The sequence below is a fragment of the Purpureocillium takamizusanense genome, chromosome 3 (assembly GCF_022605165.1).
Source record: "Purpureocillium takamizusanense chromosome 3, complete sequence".
Lineage (NCBI taxonomy): Eukaryota > Fungi > Ascomycota > Sordariomycetes > Hypocreales > Ophiocordycipitaceae > Purpureocillium > Purpureocillium takamizusanense.
Genome location: NC_063070.1, coordinates 1,101,162 through 1,120,449, shown reverse-complemented (window position 1 = coordinate 1,120,449; position 19,288 = coordinate 1,101,162). Strand labels below are relative to the sequence as shown.

General features: G+C 65.8%; 5 protein-coding genes across 6 annotated transcripts; 4 read left to right on the top strand and 1 right to left on the bottom strand.

The window, feature by feature from the left end:
- The first annotated feature begins 113 nt into the window (after positions 1 to 113).
- JDV02_003869 (uncharacterized protein) lies at positions 114 to 2,563 on the top strand. The gene has a single exon (XM_047985041.1). It carries the CDS (start codon positions 575 to 577, stop codon positions 2,546 to 2,548), a length of 1,974 nt encoding a protein of 657 aa, XP_047841016.1. The 5' UTR covers positions 114 to 574; the 3' UTR covers positions 2,549 to 2,563.
- A 786-nt stretch (positions 2,564 to 3,349) lies between these two features.
- Positions 3,350 to 5,981, top strand: SAS2 (Histone acetyltransferase). The gene is made up of 2 exons (XM_047985040.1): positions 3,350 to 4,973; positions 5,026 to 5,981. Exons 1-2 carry the CDS (start codon positions 3,660 to 3,662, stop codon positions 5,842 to 5,844), a joined length of 2,133 nt encoding a protein of 710 aa, XP_047841015.1. The 5' UTR covers positions 3,350 to 3,659; the 3' UTR covers positions 5,845 to 5,981.
- A 2,511-nt stretch (positions 5,982 to 8,492) lies between these two features.
- On the top strand, positions 8,493 to 9,537 carry JDV02_003867 (uncharacterized protein). Its single transcript, XM_047985039.1, has 3 exons — positions 8,493 to 8,659; positions 8,777 to 9,111; positions 9,184 to 9,537. Exons 1-3 carry the CDS (start codon positions 8,548 to 8,550, stop codon positions 9,187 to 9,189), a joined length of 453 nt encoding a protein of 150 aa, XP_047841014.1. The 5' UTR covers positions 8,493 to 8,547; the 3' UTR covers positions 9,190 to 9,537.
- Positions 9,538 to 12,354: 2,817 nt separating this feature from the next.
- Positions 12,355 to 16,654, bottom strand: RRP6 (exosome nuclease subunit). The gene is made up of 7 exons (XM_047985038.1): positions 15,700 to 16,654; positions 15,412 to 15,611; positions 15,024 to 15,357; positions 14,773 to 14,963; positions 12,692 to 14,698; positions 12,481 to 12,627; positions 12,355 to 12,412 (listed from the first exon to the last, which is right to left on the bottom strand). Exons 1-5 carry the CDS (start codon positions 16,519 to 16,521, stop codon positions 13,438 to 13,440), a joined length of 2,808 nt encoding a protein of 935 aa, XP_047841013.1. The 5' UTR covers positions 16,522 to 16,654; the 3' UTR covers positions 12,355 to 12,412; positions 12,481 to 12,627; positions 12,692 to 13,437.
- Positions 16,340 to 19,130, top strand: TPS1 (Trehalose-6-P synthase/phosphatase complex synthase subunit). 2 transcript variants are annotated; one of them, XM_047985036.1, is made up of 2 exons: positions 16,340 to 17,489; positions 17,549 to 19,130. In XM_047985036.1, exons 1-2 carry the CDS (start codon positions 17,183 to 17,185, stop codon positions 18,835 to 18,837), a joined length of 1,596 nt encoding a protein of 531 aa, XP_047841011.1. In that variant the 5' UTR covers positions 16,340 to 17,182; the 3' UTR covers positions 18,838 to 19,130. The 2 variants fall into 2 exon arrangements, with proteins under 2 accessions (XP_047841011.1, XP_047841012.1); XM_047985037.1 differs by having other exon boundaries at positions 17,467 to 19,130.
- The last annotated feature ends 158 nt before the right edge of the window (positions 19,131 to 19,288 follow it).

Here is a 19,288-nt window from a genome sequence, read left to right as displayed (position 1 = left end):
CATCTGCTGGGCGTGCAGGGCTGCGACGCGGGCGAGTGAGTCAGCCGGCCGTCGTGTCGTGGGCGCCCTTGGATCCGGTCCCTGCATTTCCTCTGCAGTCCAGTCAACTTGCACAGCACCTACGCCGCACGCCACTCCACAGCACGCCCGCGCGAGCCGCATCGTGCCGGGATGCATCGACCGCGCTGCCGCAGGGCGCCTGCCTGCTTGAGTCACAGCGCGTGTGCGCCTCGTGGGGTTGCTCCTCATGTCCAGCCCTGAGCCTGCCCGTCTCCCGGGCTGGGCCGTGCCGACGACAGCAAAGCAAGTGCCGTGCGCGCCCTTTGCCCTGCAGCTTGTCCATGTTGCGTGCGGCTGCGTGTGCTAATCTGGCTGGGCTGGGCTGGTGATCAGCTGGGCCTGTGACTGTGCCTGGACGCCGTATGCGCAGGGAAGAGTATAAGAAGCGTGGGAGGGTATGGGACTGACAGACGGAACGAGCAGACTACACGTTGACCAGAGACGCGGGTTCGAGGACATGACACGGCACCATTCACTTTCAAATACGACGTAACGACATCTCACCGTCTGCCTCATGTCAGACACGCAGTCAGACACGCTCGAGGCCACCCGGCTCGCCGGCCTCGTCCGCCGTGCCCTCGCCGCCCTCGACAGCGCCCTCCCCGGCTTCGACCCGTCGCGGCCGCTGACCGCCGACGAGATGCTCGCGCTGCCCCTGGCCACGCACCGCGTCGACGACGAGCTGCACGGCCTCCCCCGACGGCGGTCCCCCCGCGCCGCCCTCGCGCAGCTCATCGCACCGCTGCTCTACCCGGTCCACGACGGCTCCCTCGCGGCTCTCATCCGCTACGAGGCCGACCGCGTGCGCGTCCGCGGCTGGGTCGTCGTCCAGCGCAAGTTTGACCTCTTGCGGGCCACCCGGCGCAACGGCCGCCACGCCCTGGGCCTGTCGGGCGGCGCGGGGCCCGGCGTGCGGGCGCCCGTGTGGTCGAGCCGCGTCGTCGACCAGGGCCCCTGGGACGAGCAGAGGATGCCCGTGTCCCGCGCCGGCGTCCCCGCGGTGCCCATGCCCGTCCGGGTCGCGCGAGAGGAGCACCTGGCGCCGTTCTTTGCTCACCTGCGCGGCCAGGGCACGCACGTGCTCGAGGACGACGAGGCCGACGGCAGCGGCGGGACGGCGCTCGACGGCGGCAAGGGGGAGCCGTACTACGGCGTGCCGGGCGCCGAGTTTGCGCGCGGCGTCGTGTACGCGGACGGGCGGATGGACCTGTGCAAAATGGTGGTCGGGCCGGACCACATCGGGCGGCTCATGGACAGCCTCCGCGGCAACGCCTTTGTGCGGCACTTTCTGCTCGGCAACAACATCGTCGGCCCGGCGGGGGCGCGCGCCATCGCCGCCTTCATCGAGGAGCTGCCGCGGCGCATGGAGACGTGGTACCTCGCGGGCAACTGCATCGACGGCGCGGGCTTCACGGCCCTCGTCGACGCCATGACGCGGTCCCCGGCCGTCACCAACGTATGGCTCAAGCGCAACCCGCTGGGCGCGCACGCCGCCGACGATGTGTTCCGGCTCGTCACGCAGACGCCCAACCTGCGCACGCTGGACCTGGACCAGACGGAGCTGGGCGACGCGGGCGTGGCGCGCCTCTTTGCCCGCCTGGCCGCGCACCCGGGGCCGCCGCTGCCCCTGCGCAACCTGTACCTCAACGGCAACGGCATCGCCGCCGACGGGGCGCGCGCCCTGGCCGGGTTCCTCGCCAGCCCGTGCTGCCCCCTCTCGTCGCTGTACCTATCGTGCAACCCGCTCGGCGACGCGGGCGTCGAGGCCCTCGCGGCGGCGCTGCCCGCGGCAAGGCACCTGACACGCCTGCTCCTGCAGTCGGTCGGCGTTGGCACGCGGGGGGCCGTGGCGCTCTGCCGCGCCGTGACGGCGTGCCCCGGACTCCGGACCCTCGACCTCGGCCAGGCGTACGCGACCGAGGACCTGGCGCAGGCGTACAACTACATCGACGACGGCGCCGTGCCCGCCATCAGGGCCATGCTCATCACGGGCGCCGGGCTCGAGTACTTTAGCCTCGGCCACTGCGCCGTCTCGCACGCTGCCCTCGACGAGCTGTCATGCGCCATCGCCGCGTGCCCGTCCCCGCTGCTCTACTACGCCGCGTCCTCCGTCCTGCCCCGTCCACGCCGCCCCGATGCCGTCTTCGTGCCCGCACGCGACACCCCGCTGCCGCACCCGGACGCCCCGCCGCGCGCCGCCGTCGACGCCGAGAAGCGGCTGCGCGCGCGCCTCGAGGCCAATGTTCGCGCGCGCTTTGCCGACCCGGGCATGACGTACACGCGCTTCCTTGCCGAGGAGAGGCGCTGGCTCGTCAGCGACAGGGACGACGTGCGCAAAATCGACAGCGTGTACCGCAACCGCGAGGCGGCCGCGGCGCGCAGGGGGGCCGGAGCGCTGGCCAAGCGGTGGGACGAGGGGGATGATACCCTCCAGAGGGTGGGGGAGCTGGGCGTCGTGCCAGTGTTGCGGACCGCGATCGCTGCGTAAACGGCGGCTTGATTTCAGTTGCGTGCAGGGCTCGAAGCGAGTTGCCGTCTTGATGTTTGCAAGCACAATGCCATTTCGTATCTGACTAAATGCATCCACCGTCCGCGTTCGTGACCACCACATTGTCCTTTCTGCGCTGCGCCCGCTCGACTATCGTACAGCTGCGCCCGACGAGGCGAATCCGTCTTGGCCAGCGGCGGCCAACGTCTTCCGGAGTCGAGCGCCTGGCTGACAGCTGGCGATCTTCGGCACCCGAGACCCGCTGCTGGAGGAATGGCCCGCGCTGTGGGATGCCCGTTTGGGACATGCGGTCCGAGGTGCGGAACTAGATGGGGCCGGGCCGGTACCGACGTCGAGGCTCGGTGCTCCGCTGCCGTGGGCGAGATGGACGGCCCCAAAGACGGTGATATACTCGCACCTCGCGCTGGCCTACATGAATCTGTCGAGCTCGGCTCGTCCAAGTGGCTGGAGCACATCCGCGGCGTCTCGACTCTTGTGAGTGCGGCGGTCCTTGAGTGTGTGCTGACACCCTAGACCCATGCGCTCAGCCGCGTGCCTTTCAGAGCCCCTCGGCCAACACGATTCCGTCCTGTAACAGACCCTTCATGTACGTCGTCTGGGATGCAGAGCTGTGCGTAGGCGCGATGCGTTGTGGTGCAATGCCTGTTTGAATGACAGTCGCGATGCGGCGTCGGTCAGTCAACAACAGTCAACACCACCGCCGCCTCACGTGACCGCCGCCCTCGTGCGCTCCTCTGGCCGCCCGTGTGCATTACATTACGGCGCGTTCCTGCCGAGATGCTTCCAGTGGCAAACCGCTCTCCGACACCAACAGCTGAAGCCAGCCCTCTGCCTCTCCCCGACGAGCCCACGCGCGCATGCGCCACGTCCCCCGGCGACAGGCTCGGCTTCCGTGCACCCAACAGCACAGCGCAGCGCAGCGCAGCACGGCACGGCAGGGTGGCGCATCCATGTCCTCGGCGAGGCCCCGTCCACTGCTCCGGCGGCCCAGCCCAGCGCCCGTCGGACAGACGCCCGCGACGGCAAAAGCAACCTGACCCGAACCGAGCCGACGACGGCCCCTCCCCGTTGCCCTCCTCTCAAGAGAGCCATGGCGCCGAAGCGCAAACGAGCGACGGATCCAGCGCCCGGGGCCGCCGGCGCAACGCGTCGTGCGACGCGTCAAACGCCCGTCGTGCCCCCGCTGCCCGCGCCCGCCGCAGCGCCCGCCAGTGCGAGGGCGGCTCCAGCTCCAGCTCCCGCAGGGGGGGCCTCGGGGGCTCCAGCGGCACCGCAACCGCAACCACGTCCACCACATCCACCACCAAAACCACAACCACCACAACCACCACCACAACCAATGGCGCCTGCACCGCCCGCGGCCCACGAAACACCTGTCCCGATCCCCACGCCGCTGGCCGTCGAGCACAAGGCCGCCGCACCGAGACGCGCCATCCGCGGACGCGTCCAGCAGCATCAGCATCAGCAGCAGCAGCAGCAGCCGCCCAGCGACAGGCCGTCGACGCAGGCACACGAAACCCCCGTGCCGGTGCCGTTTCCAGCAGCCGCCGTCGCCATCACCGCGAGCCCGGCTGCTTCGAAAACGCGCATCCCGCCGCCGACGCGCCCGCTCGCCCCCGCTGCCACCCCTCGAGACAACATGATTGCGTCCGCGAGCGCCGCGAGCGCCGCCATCAAGGACGCCGTCCGGCCGTCGGACCTCGTGGCGCCCGAAATCACATACCACGTCCCGCAGCCGCACCAGCCCGGCCGCCTGCAGTCGTCGCTCGTCCGCCCTCACGGCCCCTCGGCCGCCCTGCCGCCGCCGCCGCCGCGCCTCGACAGGCCGCCGCCACCCGTCGTGACGCCGGTCCCGCCGCCCAAGCCGCCGACGCTGCCCGTCTCGGACCGGGGCCCCCCGCGGGCGGACCGCAACATCGATAAGGTCGTGTTGGGGAACCTCTGCTTCCGGACCTGGTACCCCAGCTACTACGGCAAGGAGGTGCTCGGCGACGCGTCGGGCAACGCCTCCAAGGGCGTCGGCAGCAAGGACAAGGACGTTGCCGGCGCCAAGGACCAGGTGGCGCCCGGTGGCAAGACGTCGTCGTCGTCGTCCAAGAAGGAAAAGGACCAGCAGCCCATGCTGGAGCGACTCTACGTCTGCCCAAGCTGCTTCAAGTACGCCCGCGAGCTGGTGGCCTGGCGGGGTCACGTCCGCCTGTGCGAGCGACGCGGCCACGTGCCCGGCGAAAAGGTCTACGTCCACCCCAAGGGCCGTCGGCGGATCCTCGTCGCCCACGACGGCAAGACGCCGGGGCCGGGCCCAAAGCGGAGGCGCGGCGACGGGGGCGTACGCTACGTCGAGGAGATTGTGCAGGACGAGGGCGAATGGAGCATATGGGAGGTGGACGGCGAAAAGGACGGGGTGCGTCTTCCGATGCGACTGCCGTGAAAGTGTACTGACTGACGCGCCGCAGCTCTTTTGCCAGAACCTGTCGCTCTTCGCCAAGCTCTTTCTCGACAACAAGTCCGTCTTCTTTGACGTGACGGGCTTCAACTACTTTCTGCTCGTGTACACGCCGCCGGCCAAGCCCACGCCGCCGCCCGGGACGGAGCCCGCGCCGAGGGCCCCCCCGCAGGTGACGGGCTTCTTCTCCAAGGAAAAGATGTCGTGGGACAACAACAACCTGGCCTGCATCCTGGTGTTCCCGCCGTGGCAGCGCAAGGGCCTGGGGGCGCTGCTGATGGGCGCGTCGTACGAGATCTCGCGGCGCGAGGGCATCCTGGGCGGGCCCGAGAAGCCCATCTCGGACCTGGGCCGCAAGGGGTACCGGCGGTTCTGGTCCGGCGAGGTGGCCCGGTGGCTGCTGGGCCTCGACGTGGGTGGCCAGCACGAGACGCTCGTCGACGTCGACGACGTGAGCCGCGGCACGTGGATCTCGCCCGAGGACTGCCTCGCGGTGCTGCGCGACATGGGCGTCGTCGAGGACGCGGGCGTGGGGCCCGGCAAGGCGGACGCGACGGAGCCCGAGGCGCGGCACGGCAGCGACGACGACGGGGACGCGGGCGGTGGCGGCAGGGCACCGCTGGAGTCGGCGGCGGCGGCCAGGAGCGACGAGGCCAGGCCGGCGGTGCCGCGCGTGCGCCTCGACAAGGAGGCGGTGCGGCGGTTCGTGGCGACGCACCGCATCAGCCTCGAGCGGACGTGCGACCCGGACGGCTTCGTCGCGGGCTACGCCATCAAGGCGCGGGGGGTGGCGGCGGACGCGGACGCGGACGGGGGGGCCGAGGCGTGAGCCTGATCTGACGCCCTCTACGATGGAAACGACATGATACCCGGATTGCTACAGTGTTTTGTTTGACAGCGCGGCCTGCTTGTCTGTATTTTGCACGCGCTGCCGTGCTTAGGTAGTGATTTGATGTCATGGCATGTGGCTAGGTGATGCCGCCGAGGACCTGCATGGCTCTCGTCACGGGGCCGCTCAAGTTTGTGATGCTATCCGCGGCAGATGGCAGACGCCGACCTCGGGCCATGGCGGGTGCACCGAGGCGGGACGCCGGGAGCTCGCCCAAACAGGCAATCAGCTTGGTGCCTCAGTCCGCCACTCGACTTGAGCTTCTGCTGCACTGCACCCCCTTTGCAGTGGTACGTACCTGTACTCCCAAGTTTGCTGCCTGGCGCGCCCGAGCTGCTGGTCTCTGCGCGGACACCCCTGCGGATACCTACAGCACCGTAGCACCCGGCCCGGCTTTCACACAGGGCAGCATGGGCGGACGCCCGGGAAATTCTCGTCCCAGACACGGACAGCTTGGAATTGGCACCGCACCCCTGCGCTGCTGGCGGGAAGAAGCCTTCTGGCGCTTCCACCGCCGGCCCCCCCCCCCCCCCCTGCCGCCGCGAGCGCCGCTGGGCCGCATGCCGCCGCCGCCTGCATTCCAACTTCCCTGCAGCCACAGCGGCCGGCACCCGGGATGGTGCAGCAGCGCGTGCTGTTGGCCCGGCTCGGTGGCGCAGGTGGTGTGCTGCAGCGCACCTCAGTCCCGAGGTGCCGGGTGTCAGAGTGCCGCCGCAGCCTCAAGGCTGAGGCAACGTCGCTGCATCCGGCCTGCGACCGCGGCAGAGCAATTCGCGATTGCGCCGCGCCGGCAGGTTACGCGCATCCAGGTGATGCCCGTCGGCTACGGTGTACCGCACCGCACGATATCGCACGTCTGCGCCGCCGTGACCGCGGACACGTCGCCGCCGCCCGCCCGCCCGAGCAGCGCGGCCTGCGTCATTTACGACAAATCGTCGACAGCAGCATTCAAGGGTCATTAAAAAATTTTCGCTGCCGTCGACCGCGAGCTGCGCACCCTGTCGCACCGCTGGGCCCACTCATAGCCTCGCAACCTCGATCCGCCCTGCCATTGGCAGATTGGGTGGCTTGCGCTGATGACGCCAGGGTGTTAAAAAAAGGCCTGTCTCGCCTGCCTGCCTCTGCCGTGCAACGCACCGGCCACGGGCGCCGGGAGACGCCCGTGCCCTCTCCGATGTGCGTCGCCTATACCCGAGGGGCGGCCCTTGGTCGGGTCTTGGCCTGCCGTGCGTCGCGTCACCGCGAGGCCGGACAAACGTTGCGATGCTGTGAAGAGGTTGCAAGATGCCGTCAAGATGCTGTCAAGATGCTGCAAAGCTGCTGCAAAGTCGCTGTGAAGATGCTGCCAAGATGCTGCAGAGCTGCTGTACCATGCCGTTGGGCGGACGCAGCGCAGGGTGCTGAACCGCAGCCTCCGGGGCACGGTGTCGGTAGCACGGCTTGCGGCCACGCTCGGCGCCTTGGCCTAGAGGCGGACAACGGACAAAGACAACTGACAAAGACAGCGGACAAAGACAACGGACATCGGGGCGACCTCCTCTTATAGCCGTCGCAGCCTTTCCTCGTGCCACAGGCTCTTCCTCCAGCCAGCAGACACGTCCCATTGTTTTCGTCTCGTCCGCTGCTCGCTCGCCCGCGTCCGTCGACCCCTTTCGCCGCGGCCAGAGTCCTCGCGCACTCGAGCTCACGTCCTGCCCATCCATGCCCATGCCCGAGCCCACCGGCATCCACCCACGTGTCAGGGCGTAGGCACTCGCAGTCTCACTTGCGCGGCGCCATTGGCGCTCGTCGTCCTCGTGCCCGTCGTGAGCCGCCAAGTGGGGCGCGCACCCTGGTCCGGCCTCGACGACCGTGGAGCCTCACAGCCTGTTCCGGCAATCTGCGCTGCGAACCTTATCAGTCGATATCGCTGGGTTTTCTTCATGCCTCAGACAACAACACCAAACCTCCGGCCCCCGTGCCCGCCCCATGAGCTGGCTCCCGGGGCACCAGACAGACTCCAAGAATCGTAGACCCGTAGCCGGAGGAATTCGTCGTCCAGGATACCGTCGTTTTTGCAATATGACTCTGTGCCGTCGTCGCCGTTGCCTCGCTGGCGCAACGCTCGCCGCCACCGCCCGTTTTTTCGCAACCATGATTCATGGCCCGCCCACCCACCAAAGCACGCAAGCAACCGTGTAAACGCCTCAGGCAGTCCAACGGTCAACCTGGCGTATTCCTTTGTCCGCAGCCCCAACCATGGCCCTCCCCCCCCAGCCCACCCGAGTCCCCCCGACGGGTTACCAGCCCGTGCGAGTCTCTGTCCACGCCCGGATTCGCACCCGCCGTCCCGTACGTAGCCCGTCGCCGCCTCGCCTGGCCTCGCGTGAAAAATCTCTCGCCCTCGATATCCACCTCCTGTGCGTGCTTCATCCTCGTCGTTGCCCCGGCTGGCCACTCCTCGAACCCCCTGACCCCATCTCCGAGTGGAACCCTCTTCTCGTTTCCTCCCCCCCCCCCCTTCTCCCCAGATCCAGTCTCCTCCCTCTTCCCTTTTCTTCCCACAGCTCTGCTCTTCCCATCCCACACTCCCAGTTCCTCTTCACCCTCTGCTTCAAACCTTGCGAGTCGACCACAACACTCTCCCCTCACACAACCGTCACAATGGCCGCCACCCGTGTCTTCGCCTCCCGTCTGGCCACCCAGATGGCCACCAAGGCTGCTCGCCCTGCCATCCGAGCCCCCGTCGCTGCCGCCTCCAAGCGCACCATCTCTGGTAAGAAAAAAAACTTTTTCCCCACGGCCCGGCTCCGGGCTTGCTCGACGACGACGACCACGGCGAGCCATTGAAGGGCCAATTGGTCGGATCGACGGCTGATGACGACTCCTCCAGGCTCTGCCAGCCCTCTCCAGACCCTCAAGCGCCAGCAGGCCGCCACCCTGCTCCAGGCCACCACCCGGAATGCCTTCCAGGTCCAGCGCCGCGCCTACTCTTCCGAGATCGCCCAGGCCATGGTCGAGGTCTCCAAGAACATCGGCATGGGCTCTGCTGCCATCGGCCTGACGGGTGCCGGTATCGGTATCGGTCTCGTCTTCGCCGCCCTGCTGCACGCCGTCGCCCGCAACCCTGCCCTCCGCGGCCAGCTCTTCTCGTACGCCATTCTGGGCTTTGCCTTCGTCGAGGCCATTGGTCTCTTCGACCTCATGGTTGCCCTCATGGCCAAGTTTGTAAGTCGCCTCGGCCGGTGCATCCGCGTGATGCTCCAAGACGCGCATCGGGGGGCTAACTTCGCATCGCAGACCTAAATTGTTGTTTTCTTCTCCATTCATCACTGGGGCAAGGCCTTGCCGCGTGACGGGGCTGTACTATCGAGGGGAATGCTGGGCGGGTGCCTCGCGCGGCGTCTTGGCGGCTTGCCACCGAGGACTCACCTGCCGGCACGCGTGGGACGGAGGGGGACTGCATCATAGACGGCATAGAAACGGGAGCGGCGTCCAAAAGTGACGTCGCGGAGACGATCTGGGCGAGCTCGGGCGTCGTCCTCAAAAACGACTTGTAAAATAAAAAGCCTCATTCATCTCGATCCTCGGACCATGAAGAGACTTTTTCTCCTTTGTACCCAATACATCAATCACAATGCCAGCTTGACGTGGTGACAATGACCCGGTATCGAGCTATGGAACGCGGTAGCGACCACGCATCACTTGCAGGTGCCCGGCATTGCGGCGTGAAGCACCGCTCGTCCGTAAGACCCGGGCAAGCTGGCCATTTGCCTGGAATTGCGGACCTGCTCTGCTTAGCCGAGGGCACCCGAGCGTCGACGAGCCGCCGCCAGAGGCATCGACACCACATGACCAAGCCCTGGTGAGGTGCCTGCAAATCCAGGCAGTCGGATCGTTGCCCTGGTGCGCACCCGGACGACACGGCTCCACACGGTGCCAAAGTGTGCCCGATGGTCGTGGGGCCGCGCCGCGAGCTCGCTCGAAACCACGCCCGGCGGCAGGTGCTGGCTACCGTTTGGGGGTGGACCTGTTCGGGACGCGGAGGAGGCCAGGGCGCCACGGTCTGGGCAACAAGTATAAGTGCCCGGCCGGGCCCTCGAGTTCAGGGCGTCGCGCAGCCAGGCAGACAGGCTGCCGTCTGCTCTCAGCACGCCGTTGAAGCAACCGCCGCTCCGTGATGCATGCACTCCGGGGGGCGTTGTATCGCCGAGGTCTCCGACGGGCATCGGGCGAGCCGAGTGCCCTGGGTGACCCGTTTCGTCCATGTACAGACATCTGGACGACGTTTCTGGGTTCCTGACCGATGCTCAACAGCAATGCCGCGAGACGCGTCGCCGGCGGTCCATCAGTGCGTACGACGGGACGAGACGGCGGCCAGTCCATACACGTCAAGCGAGTGCTTGCATGTCGCCTGTGGCCATCCGGGCCTGCGCACCGCATGGGGGGTCCTCGGCTGGAGCATGCCGGCACCCACGACCGCCACCGCCGACCGCGTCATCGCTCATCGCGCATCCGTCATCGAGGAAGCTGCAACCAGAGTCAGCGTGATGCAAACCAGGCAGCAAGGTCCTCGCACTCCGGCCCACACTCGGGGTCGACGACGATGCCCAAACGACATGACGATGCATCACCACCCTCGCGCGACATTGGGCCTGCGCGGCGGCGGCCTCGGTCTCGCCGTCGCAAGACAAGCACCGAGCAGTCAAAAAGGAGGAAATGAGATGAGGAGAGGAGAGGAGATGCCGTGTTGGCACAACGGACGGCCTGCTCGCTCTTTCCCCTCACGGCTTCCCCTCACGCAGGGTCATGTGACCTCGCGTGCTGGGACAAAGGCCGCCAACATACGAAGTATAAGCGGACGAACGGGCCGTGCAACGTCGACTCCGCAACAGGGACGTGTGCACGACGGGCGTGGAGCGACGAGCTGCAGGAATCGAGCCATGCCGCGGCAGTGCGACGACGCGGCGCGCGAGACGCGGTCCAGGTGGTGGTGTCGAGGCGCCGCCGCGCAGCCAGCGCCACGGCCGTAAACTCTGTGGTGACGCTACGAACGAGAGCAGACGCCAGGCACGGGGCGTGTGGCTCGCACTCACTCGGACGCACCGTGTACTGCATTCGTGCTTGAATGAGCGCCGCCTCCGCAGCGCGCTTGAACATTTGACATACACCAAGTAGCCAACTCATAAAGTACAAAAGTAGCGACCCGCCAGTCGGCCAGCCTTTCAGCCCGTAGACACCCTTGGATCCGGAATCTTCTTTCTCTAATAATCAAAATCAAGCCAATGTGCCCACACCGGGTTTTCCTCAGCAATCCGTATTGGTTCCGCCTCGTCCGTCGGCACCGGCATCCGCGGCCGCGAACAATCCGCGAGCGCACGCCGAGCCGTCGCAGCTTCAACAAAGCAGCCTCCGCCGCTTGCCAGGCACTACGGCCGTAGCTGCCGTTAGTCGCAACGTCACTCGATACATTGGCCAGGCTGGTTGGTGTCGCCACGTACCGGCTTGCAGGCTTGACATTTCCTTTTCGTCCGATAGGGGATGACGTCCCAGCCCAAGTCTTCAAAGTATGTAACCGCGACCAAGCTATATGTGCACCAACCAAATGGATATTTGCGGTCATTCTTGGGCAAGAAACAGACCTTGAGGATATGCTTCTATTACTATGAACGTTTTTGAGTTGTAAGGCGAGGCACCTACCCCAGGTATGTCTCGATGAAACCGGTTCCTAACTCGCTCCGCCTCCTTCCTGGTATCGTAATACACGTGGTCATTGACGGCCGGCATTGCAGCTCGAATAGGGTCTGGCAGTGAGGTCCGGCAGTGAGAGATGCGTGTTGCAGGCCGGAGCTCCGTGAGCTTCTGGGACGTTGGCCTCTTATACCCCGACAGCGCAAGCTCGGGCCGCCGTCACCAAACCGCTTAGCAAACATATTACGAGTACAGAGCTCTAAATGACAGTTTGGCGTTACGTATGCATCAAGTCAGTCCTCGTGCACGCCAGGGCGCTGAGCGCGACAAGGGACGCACCGTGATATTCTTCTAATAAAGTGCTACTATGGTTGGGACCCACACAGAGGTCGCATGGGGTGGCTTCCTCGAAAGCCCTCCACAGCATGTACAGTATACGATTAGCCTAGCCTAGCCTCTCCATCATCATCACATCATTGCACACACAGACGAGCTGTTTGATCTGTGCTATGAGCCCTGTGTCACGTCTCTCTCGCTTTCTCTCGATGCACGCAAGACCTCACAACCATATTGGCCTGAAGGAGCTAGCAAATAGGAGATTCAGTTGATTACCCCCCCCCCCCCAAAAGAAACAGCCTGCCCAGAATAGACCTTTCGAAACTCATATTCCTCAAGGCGGAAAAGGGTTTGCGCCAGGGACCCTTACTCTAGTTGTCCGATAGAGTTCTTCCATTCCCTCTTTACTCGTCGGCTCCGGCAGCTTCGGCAGCGTACAATCCGCGGGTTCCTGAGAAGCCAGTCGACTTAAAAGTTTGCAGCCTCCGCCGTCTTTAGGGCACTACGACCGTGGCTGCCGTTAGTCTCAACGTCATGCCCAGGCTGGCAGTCGTTAATGTCGCCACGTACCGGAAAGATGGAATGACACGGTCTGAACGTCCAGCTGAACTCTACGCTCACCTGGCCGTTGCTACCTCGTTGACGAGGCTTAACCAACATGAACCTGCACAGGCCGAAAGGATTCTCCTCTATATCCCCCTCAAAATAGGAACAGATCTTCCGGATATCAGGACTTCTGTTGGTAGATATAACGCTTTAGTTTTGAAAGAGAGGTGCTTACTCCGGGTGTATGCTTGCGAAAGTGGGCTATGGCTTCTCGCGCCTCCTCTATAGTTTGGTAATGAACAACGAAAACGTCGTTCTTTGTGGTTCTCGGCATTGTAGCTCGACTAGGGTCTAGCAGTGAGGTCCGATTGTGAAACGTGTGTTGATTGTTCTGTGAGCATCCAGGCTGCTCGTTGGCCTTTTATACCTCGACAGCGGAAGCTCGGGCCTCCGTCGTCACCAAAGCACACTTGGCAAACAGACTACGAATACAGAGCTCTAGAGGGCAGCCTGGCGTCACGTATGCATCGAGTCCTCGTGCACCCCCACGCCGGGCCGCTGAGCGCCGCGTGGGCCGGAGAGGCCGTGTTTCAGCTCGACGGCCCGTAGCGTTGCTACGCCGTCGCCGGGCGAGCGTTGGTGCCGAGACGGCTCCAGCCCGCCCGGTGGTGGTGGTGCCTGACGAGGAACACCCCGCGCAACGCACGGCAGCGGGCTGCGAGTCGAGAGCGCCCGAGGTAGGTCGCCGGGCTCGACTGCTGGCGTCATCGGGCGGGAGACCAAGAAAAGGCCCAAGGCGTGGCCGGCATTAATGTGGCGTTGTTGACGACCCTTGATAAGTACCCCTGCAACGGCACACAGTCCCTTTCGACAGCAGTCATCGCCGCCGGCCTTACTCTACCACTACACGTATTGGAGCCGCAGGAAACAAAAAAAAGAAAAAAAAAGAAAACCGATGCACAGCCCTTTTACTCCGCAGCGCTACTTCTTGAACGTGGCGCTCCTCTCGCCGCGCACGGGCGGTGCCCTGCGTGCCCCCTTGAGGGCGTCGTCCCCGGTCTTGGCGTACGGGTCAAACACCTTCTTGGGCTCGCGCGACGGCGTGCTTGCGCCGTCCTGCTTCGCGTGCAGGACCGACCGCGCCTGGCTGTAGTCAAAGGGCTCCTCGTCGGCCTGCGCTGGCCCGCCGCCCTGCTCTCTCTGCTGTCTCTCCTGTCGCCTCTGCGCCTTTCGCGCCTCGCGCTCCGCCCGTCTCGTGGCGTGCGATTTCTTGCGAGACCCGGGCGCCTCCTCGTCTTCGATGCTGATGACGACGTCCGCTTCCTCCGCGGGCGCCGCCGGCTGCTCCGCCTCGTCGTCGACGGCCGCCGACTTGCGCTTCCTCCCCTTTTTGAGCGTGAACTCTTCTTGGTCAACGTCCTCGTCCATGGCGTCCGCGGCGGCCGTCGCGGCCTCTATCGGGACGGCGGCGGCTGCAGCCTCCACGACGGCTTCGTCTGGTGCGTCCTGCACGAAGCGCTGCCACGGAAACGGGACGTGGCCCTCGTCTTGCTGCGGCGCACGCCTGCTCTCCCACAGGGTGCTGATGGGCATGCTCCCAAACAGCTGCGACTGCGGCAGGCTCCGAACGGCCACCTGCACGTCCGGGCCGGGCATCTGGGTCGCCGCGACGGCCGCCTTGGGAGCGGAGCCGCCGCCGCCGGGCTCCTGCGGATGCGCGCCCGCCGTGTAGAAGCCGAGGGCCGTGGGGCCGCCCCTGGCCTTGGCCTCCTGCATCAGCTCCCAAATCTCCTTGAACCGGGGCCTCGCCAGCGGCGCCGTGACCGGGAGCAGGCTGTGCAGGGCCTTGAGGTCCGGCGGGTTGACGCGGGCGATGCCGACGAGGTTGTTGGTGCCCAGCACGAAGTTGGGGCTCTCGTCCTCCTGGCGCGCCAGCGTGTCCCGCCACTTCCACAGGGCGCGGAACATGGCAAACTGCTCGCCGTCGAGGCCGAGGTGCGATTGCTTGAGCAAGAAGTTGAACCAGCCCCGGGGCCCGAGCCCGGTGCCCTCGTCGTAGTCGGGGTTCTCGTGCCGCGACAGGGCCAGGTCGCGGGAGCGCTGCAGCGCCCTGGCGATGAGGTCCGTCTCGGGGTGCCTGCGGTCGGACGTGGCGACGAGCTCGTTTCGCAGCCGGTCGAATATGTACAAGAGGTAGTGCGTGTCGGACCGAGCGTAGTACATCATTTCGTCGGGGATCGGCCTGGGGGGGGGGAGCAGCAGTGTCAGCAGGCGCGTCTGGGTGCGAGGGCGAGGGCGAGAGAGAGGACGGCGTACCGTATTCGCCAGTCGGCGAGCTGGTACTGCTTGTCGGCGTCAAAGTCGACAAACTTGGACAGCAGAAACGCCAGGCTCTTGCCGGGGTACGCAAGCAGGTCGCACGCGAAAAAGGTGTCAAACAGGCCGTTGACGTAGAGGCCGAGATCGCGCTGCAGCCAGACCATGTCCATGTAGGCGCCGTGGAAGACCTGCACAGCCGGGTCAGCAGGGCGTGCACGCGAGTGGGCGCGGGTGGCCATCGCACGTACCTTGACGATGCTGGGGTCGGCAAAGACCTCGTTCAGGACCTCGAGCTTGCGGCGCCACGGCTGCAGCGTGTCGACGATCCAGTCCTGCTCCCGGGTGCTGATTTGCATCAGGCAGACCAGTCCGGTGTACGTGCGGAAGTCGTGGTGCTCCAGGTCGACGGCAATCTCCTCTGCCCCCTTGAGCGCCTCCAGCATGTCCAGGACGCCTTGGTACGTGTCGACCCACGTCGCCGTCGTCGACTCGGCGGGCTGGGGCGGGATGGGGTCCTGCCTCGTGAACACGCGGTCGGGATACGTCATTTGCTTAATCTCGGACTCGTACGGGTGCTTGTACCTGCAGACAGCGTCAACGGATGTTGGGCCGGAGAAGGAGGGGGGTTCGACGAACTGGGGCGTGCCGTTTTCGTTCGGGGCGAGCACCAGGCTCTCGCCCAGGGGGACCGCCGCGTGAGGCTTGCTGGTGAGGATGGGCTTCCAGGGGCCCGTGGGGAAGTTGTCGGGCTTGTCCTCGAAGAGGAGCTGTGGCTTGGAGACGTTGGCGTTGCGGACGACCTTGGTGGTCGGCTTGGCCCTCTTTGCGCCCGGAGCCTGCGGCATGGGTTAGCAAGCGAGCGCCGGGCTCGGGCGACGGGCGACGCCGCGGTGTGGTGCGGCGCAGGGCGGCGCAGAGACGTACCGGGTCGGAGCCGGCGGGCGGCTCCTTTCGCTTGACCAGGCCGGTGTACTCGTCGAGGGCCGTGTCGGCCTTTTCCAGGGCCGAGTCGACGACGTCGACCAGGGACTGCCACTTCAGGTCAATGTCCTCGACATCCTCGAGGGCGGGGGGCTTGACGCCGCACGCCTTGCCGGCGGCCGCGAGCAGGCGCGTGGACAGGGCGAGGACGCGGGCGGTGCTCTCGTCGAGCTGCTCGGCGACGTCTGGGTCGACGGCGCGCTGGAAGCCCAGGTCCTCGGCGGCGATGCGGTTGACCGTCTTGACGGCGGACACGAGGGACTTTTGGATGCCGTCCTGCAGGGACTTGAAGTCCTGTGGTGTCTCCATCGGGCGGTCCATCGGGCGGTCGCGAGGGCAGGGCGCCGGGTGTTGTGGGCAGCAGATTCGATGCGGCGCCGATGCGAGGCGAGACGGGGAGGCAGAAATTTGGGCTTTGAGCGTCGCGGGCTTATCGATAAGAGTGTGAGCGCTGCCGCGCCGGTGGGGCCCGGGTGGCCGTGGCGTTTCCAGTTTGGAACCGACCCGTCTGCGCAGGCACAGTATACCCTGAGCTCGGGGCCTGGGACTCGTGCAACGCCAATTTGGCAGCTTGGCTGTCGCCCCGGGCTCAGTCACACAAGTGCTCCGAGTGCGTTGTTCGCGCAAGCGAGGCCGTTGGCTGGTGCCCCGGCGCATGGCGGGCATCAGGCATCCCCCAGCGGGCCCAGGGCCGGCAGGCCAGGCGGCGGGCGGTTTGGTCCGGCGCGGGCAGCCCCAGACGCCTCCGGCACATGCGCCGTCCATTGGCCCTGCGTGCGATTGCTCCGACGCATGACGCGGTTGTTGCGACACGACGATGCAACGGGCAGGGGATCGAACCCAGGTACGGAGGCGAGCCTGACGTTGCCCTGACGGTGGCGTCGAGCGCCGTCTGCTGAGGCGCGACACTGCCACGTTCCCGGTTCGCAGGATTGACGCACTGGATGGCTGGGCAAAGAACAGTGGAGTGCCTGCCAGCCTGAAAGTACAGGGCTCGCCGCCTGACGTCGGTGCCCCTCGCTGCCCCTCCGCACTCAGCCAACGTACGTTGCTATTACGCCGATCTGCGCTCGACCTCATCTGCGCTCGACCTCGCCGCCCATTCCTCCCAGCTTGCGTAGCTCCATTTGCTACATACCTACCTAGTACTTCGTACGCCCTGTCTGCTTCTCGAGCGAAGCGCACGGCTCTGGTGGAGACGTGCCGTCAAACTCAAGCTGTCCGCTAGCAACGCCTCCGATCCATACCCAGGCAGCGTGACGTCGACTCGCCCCACGCAGCTCCTCCAGCTCGCGGCCGACTCGCCTCGAGCGTCACCATCACCTCCTCTGCCGGCCTGCATGCTCGCCGACCGGACACCACGGACATCACCCGGAACAGACACAGAGGCCCTGCCGCCCCCGTGACCGCCGCCGCCGCCGCCATCATGCCCGCGGCCGTCGACAACGCGCAGGCCCCGCCGGGCCGCCTGCTGCTGCTCTCCAACCGGCTGCCCATCACCATCAAGCGCGACGACGACGGCAGCTACACCTTGTCCATGTCCTCGGGCGGGCTCGTCACGGGCCTCAGCGGCCTGAGCAAGACGACGAGCTTCCAGTGGTACGGCTGGCCGGGGCTCGAGGTGCCGGAGAACGAGGTCGACCACATGAAGAAGCGCCTCAAGGACGAGTACGGCGCGCACCCCGTCTTCATCGACGACGAGCTGGCGGACCGCCACTACAACGGGTTTTCGAGTGCGTCGGCTCCTTTTGCATTGTGCTCCGCTTGCTTGACGGCTGACGTCCTTTGGCAGACTCGATCCTCTGGCCGCTCTTCCACTACCACCCGGGCGAAATCACGTTTGACGAGTCGGCGTGGATCGCGTACCAAGAGGTCAACCGGCTCTTCGCCAAGACGGTCATCAAGGACGTGCAGGACGGCGACCTCATCTGGGTGCACGACTACCACCTGATGCTGCTGCCGCAGATGCTGCGCGAGGAGATTGGCGACGCCAAGAAGAACGTCAAGATCGGCTTCTTCCTGCACACGCCGTTCCCCAGCAGCGAAATCTACCGCATCCTGCCCGTGCGCCGCGAGCTGCTCGCGGGCCTGCTCGACTGCGACCTGATTGGGTTCCACACCTTCGACTACGCGCGCCACTTTCTGAGCAGCTGCTCGCGCATCCTCGGGTGCTCGACCACGCCCAACGGCGTCGACTGGAACGGCCGCTTCGTCACCATCGGCGCGTTCCCCATCGGCATCGACCCGGACAAGTTTGTCGAGGGGCTCAAGAAGCCCAAGGTGCAGGAGCGCATCGCCGCGCTCAGCCGCAAGTTTGAGGGCGTCAAGCTCATCGTCGGCGTGGACCGGCTCGACTACATCAAGGGCGTGCCGCAGAAGCTGCACGCGCTCGAGGTGTTTCTGACGGAGCACCCCGAGTGGATCGGCAAGATTGTGCTGGTGCAGGTGGCGGTGCCGTCGCGGCAGGACGTCGAGGAGTACCAGAACCTGCGGGCCGTGGTCAACGAGCTCGTCGGGCGCATCAACGGCCGCTTCGGCACCATCGAGTTCATGCCCATCCACTTCCTGCACCAGTCGGTCAGCTTCGACGAGCTCACGGCCCTCTACGCCGTGTCCGACGTGTGCCTCGTGTCGTCGACGCGCGACGGCATGAACCTCGTCTCGTACGAGTACATTGCCACGCAGCAGCACAACCACGGCGTCATGATCCTCAGCGAGTTCACCGGCGCCGCCCAGTCCCTCAACGGCAGCCTCATCGTCAACCCCTGGAACACCGAGGAGCTCGCCAACGCCATCCACGACGCCGTCACCATGAGCCCCGAGCAGCGCGCCGCAAACTACCGCAAGCTCCAGCGCTACGTCTTCAAGTACACGAGCGCCTGGTGGGGCGCCAGCTTCGTCAGCGAGATGGTCCGCCTCAGCGCCGACACCGCCAAGCCCAAGACGCTGCGCAACGTCTCGGGCGCCCTCGTCGGCGCCGCCCACCGGGTCCAGCAGGCCGCCGACGCCGTCGCCAAGGCCGTCGCGGGGGATGCCGAGGGCGAGGGCGAGGGCGAGGGTGGCGAGTCTGCGGCCAAGTGACCCGCTGCCGACCTCTGCGGCGGCGTTGGCGGCGACGGGAAGGACGGGTTCAGTCGTTTCAATATTGGGCGTCTGCGGCCGTCCTTGGGCACTTGAGGATTTACTGGCCCTGCGGCGTCTGGGAGCGCGTCATGTACTTATTCGGGTTTCACCAAAAACGAAGTTTACCTAGGACCAGGTGCCCGTGTCGTGATCATATCCCATGCGGCGTCTGGGAGCGCGTCATGTAGTTCTTGTGTTCACCAAAAACAAAGTGTACCTACGAGCCATGCCCGTGTCTTGATCATGTCCCAGTGTTATTATCACATCTACATAGACTAGCTAAGCCGGATTCGCAGCCGAGAATGGACAAACATCGCATGCAGTGGCAGACCAGGCGGAGACATCGGGGGGGTTGTGGGGGTTGCGGTCTGCTGCAACAGAAAGGAGGCATCTCAAATGCGTAAGAGAA

Bases quoted from the DNA above. Each gene is read 5' to 3' on its own strand.
- JDV02_003869 (XM_047985041.1), top strand. From the start codon at position 575: ATGTCAGACACGCAGTCAGACACGCTCGAGGCCACCCGGCTCGCCGGC.
- SAS2 (XM_047985040.1), top strand. From the start codon at position 3,660: ATGGCGCCGAAGCGCAAACGAGCGACGGATCCAGCGCCCGGGGCCGCC. The intron at 4,974-5,025 runs GTGCGTCTTCCG...GACGCGCCGCAG, and splicing joins TGGACGGCGAAAAGGACGGG to CTCTTTTGCCAGAACCTGTC.
- JDV02_003867 (XM_047985039.1), top strand. From the start codon at position 8,548: ATGGCCGCCACCCGTGTCTTCGCCTCCCGTCTGGCCACCCAGATGGCC. The intron at 8,660-8,776 runs GTAAGAAAAAAA...CGACTCCTCCAG, and splicing joins CTCCAAGCGCACCATCTCTG to GCTCTGCCAGCCCTCTCCAG.
- RRP6 (XM_047985038.1), bottom strand. From the start codon at position 16,521: ATGGACGGCGCATGTGCCGGAGGCGTCTGGGGCTGCCCGCGCCGGACC. The intron at 14,964-15,023 runs GTACGTGCGATG...CCGGCTGTGCAG, and splicing joins CCGACCCCAGCATCGTCAAG to GTCTTCCACGGCGCCTACAT. The intron at 14,699-14,772 runs GTACGCCGTCCT...CCCCCCCCCCAG, and splicing joins CTCGCCGACTGGCGAATACG to GCCGATCCCCGACGAAATGA.
- TPS1 (XM_047985036.1), top strand. From the start codon at position 17,183: ATGCCCGCGGCCGTCGACAACGCGCAGGCCCCGCCGGGCCGCCTGCTG. The intron at 17,490-17,548 runs GTGCGTCGGCTC...GTCCTTTGGCAG, and splicing joins CCACTACAACGGGTTTTCGA to ACTCGATCCTCTGGCCGCTC.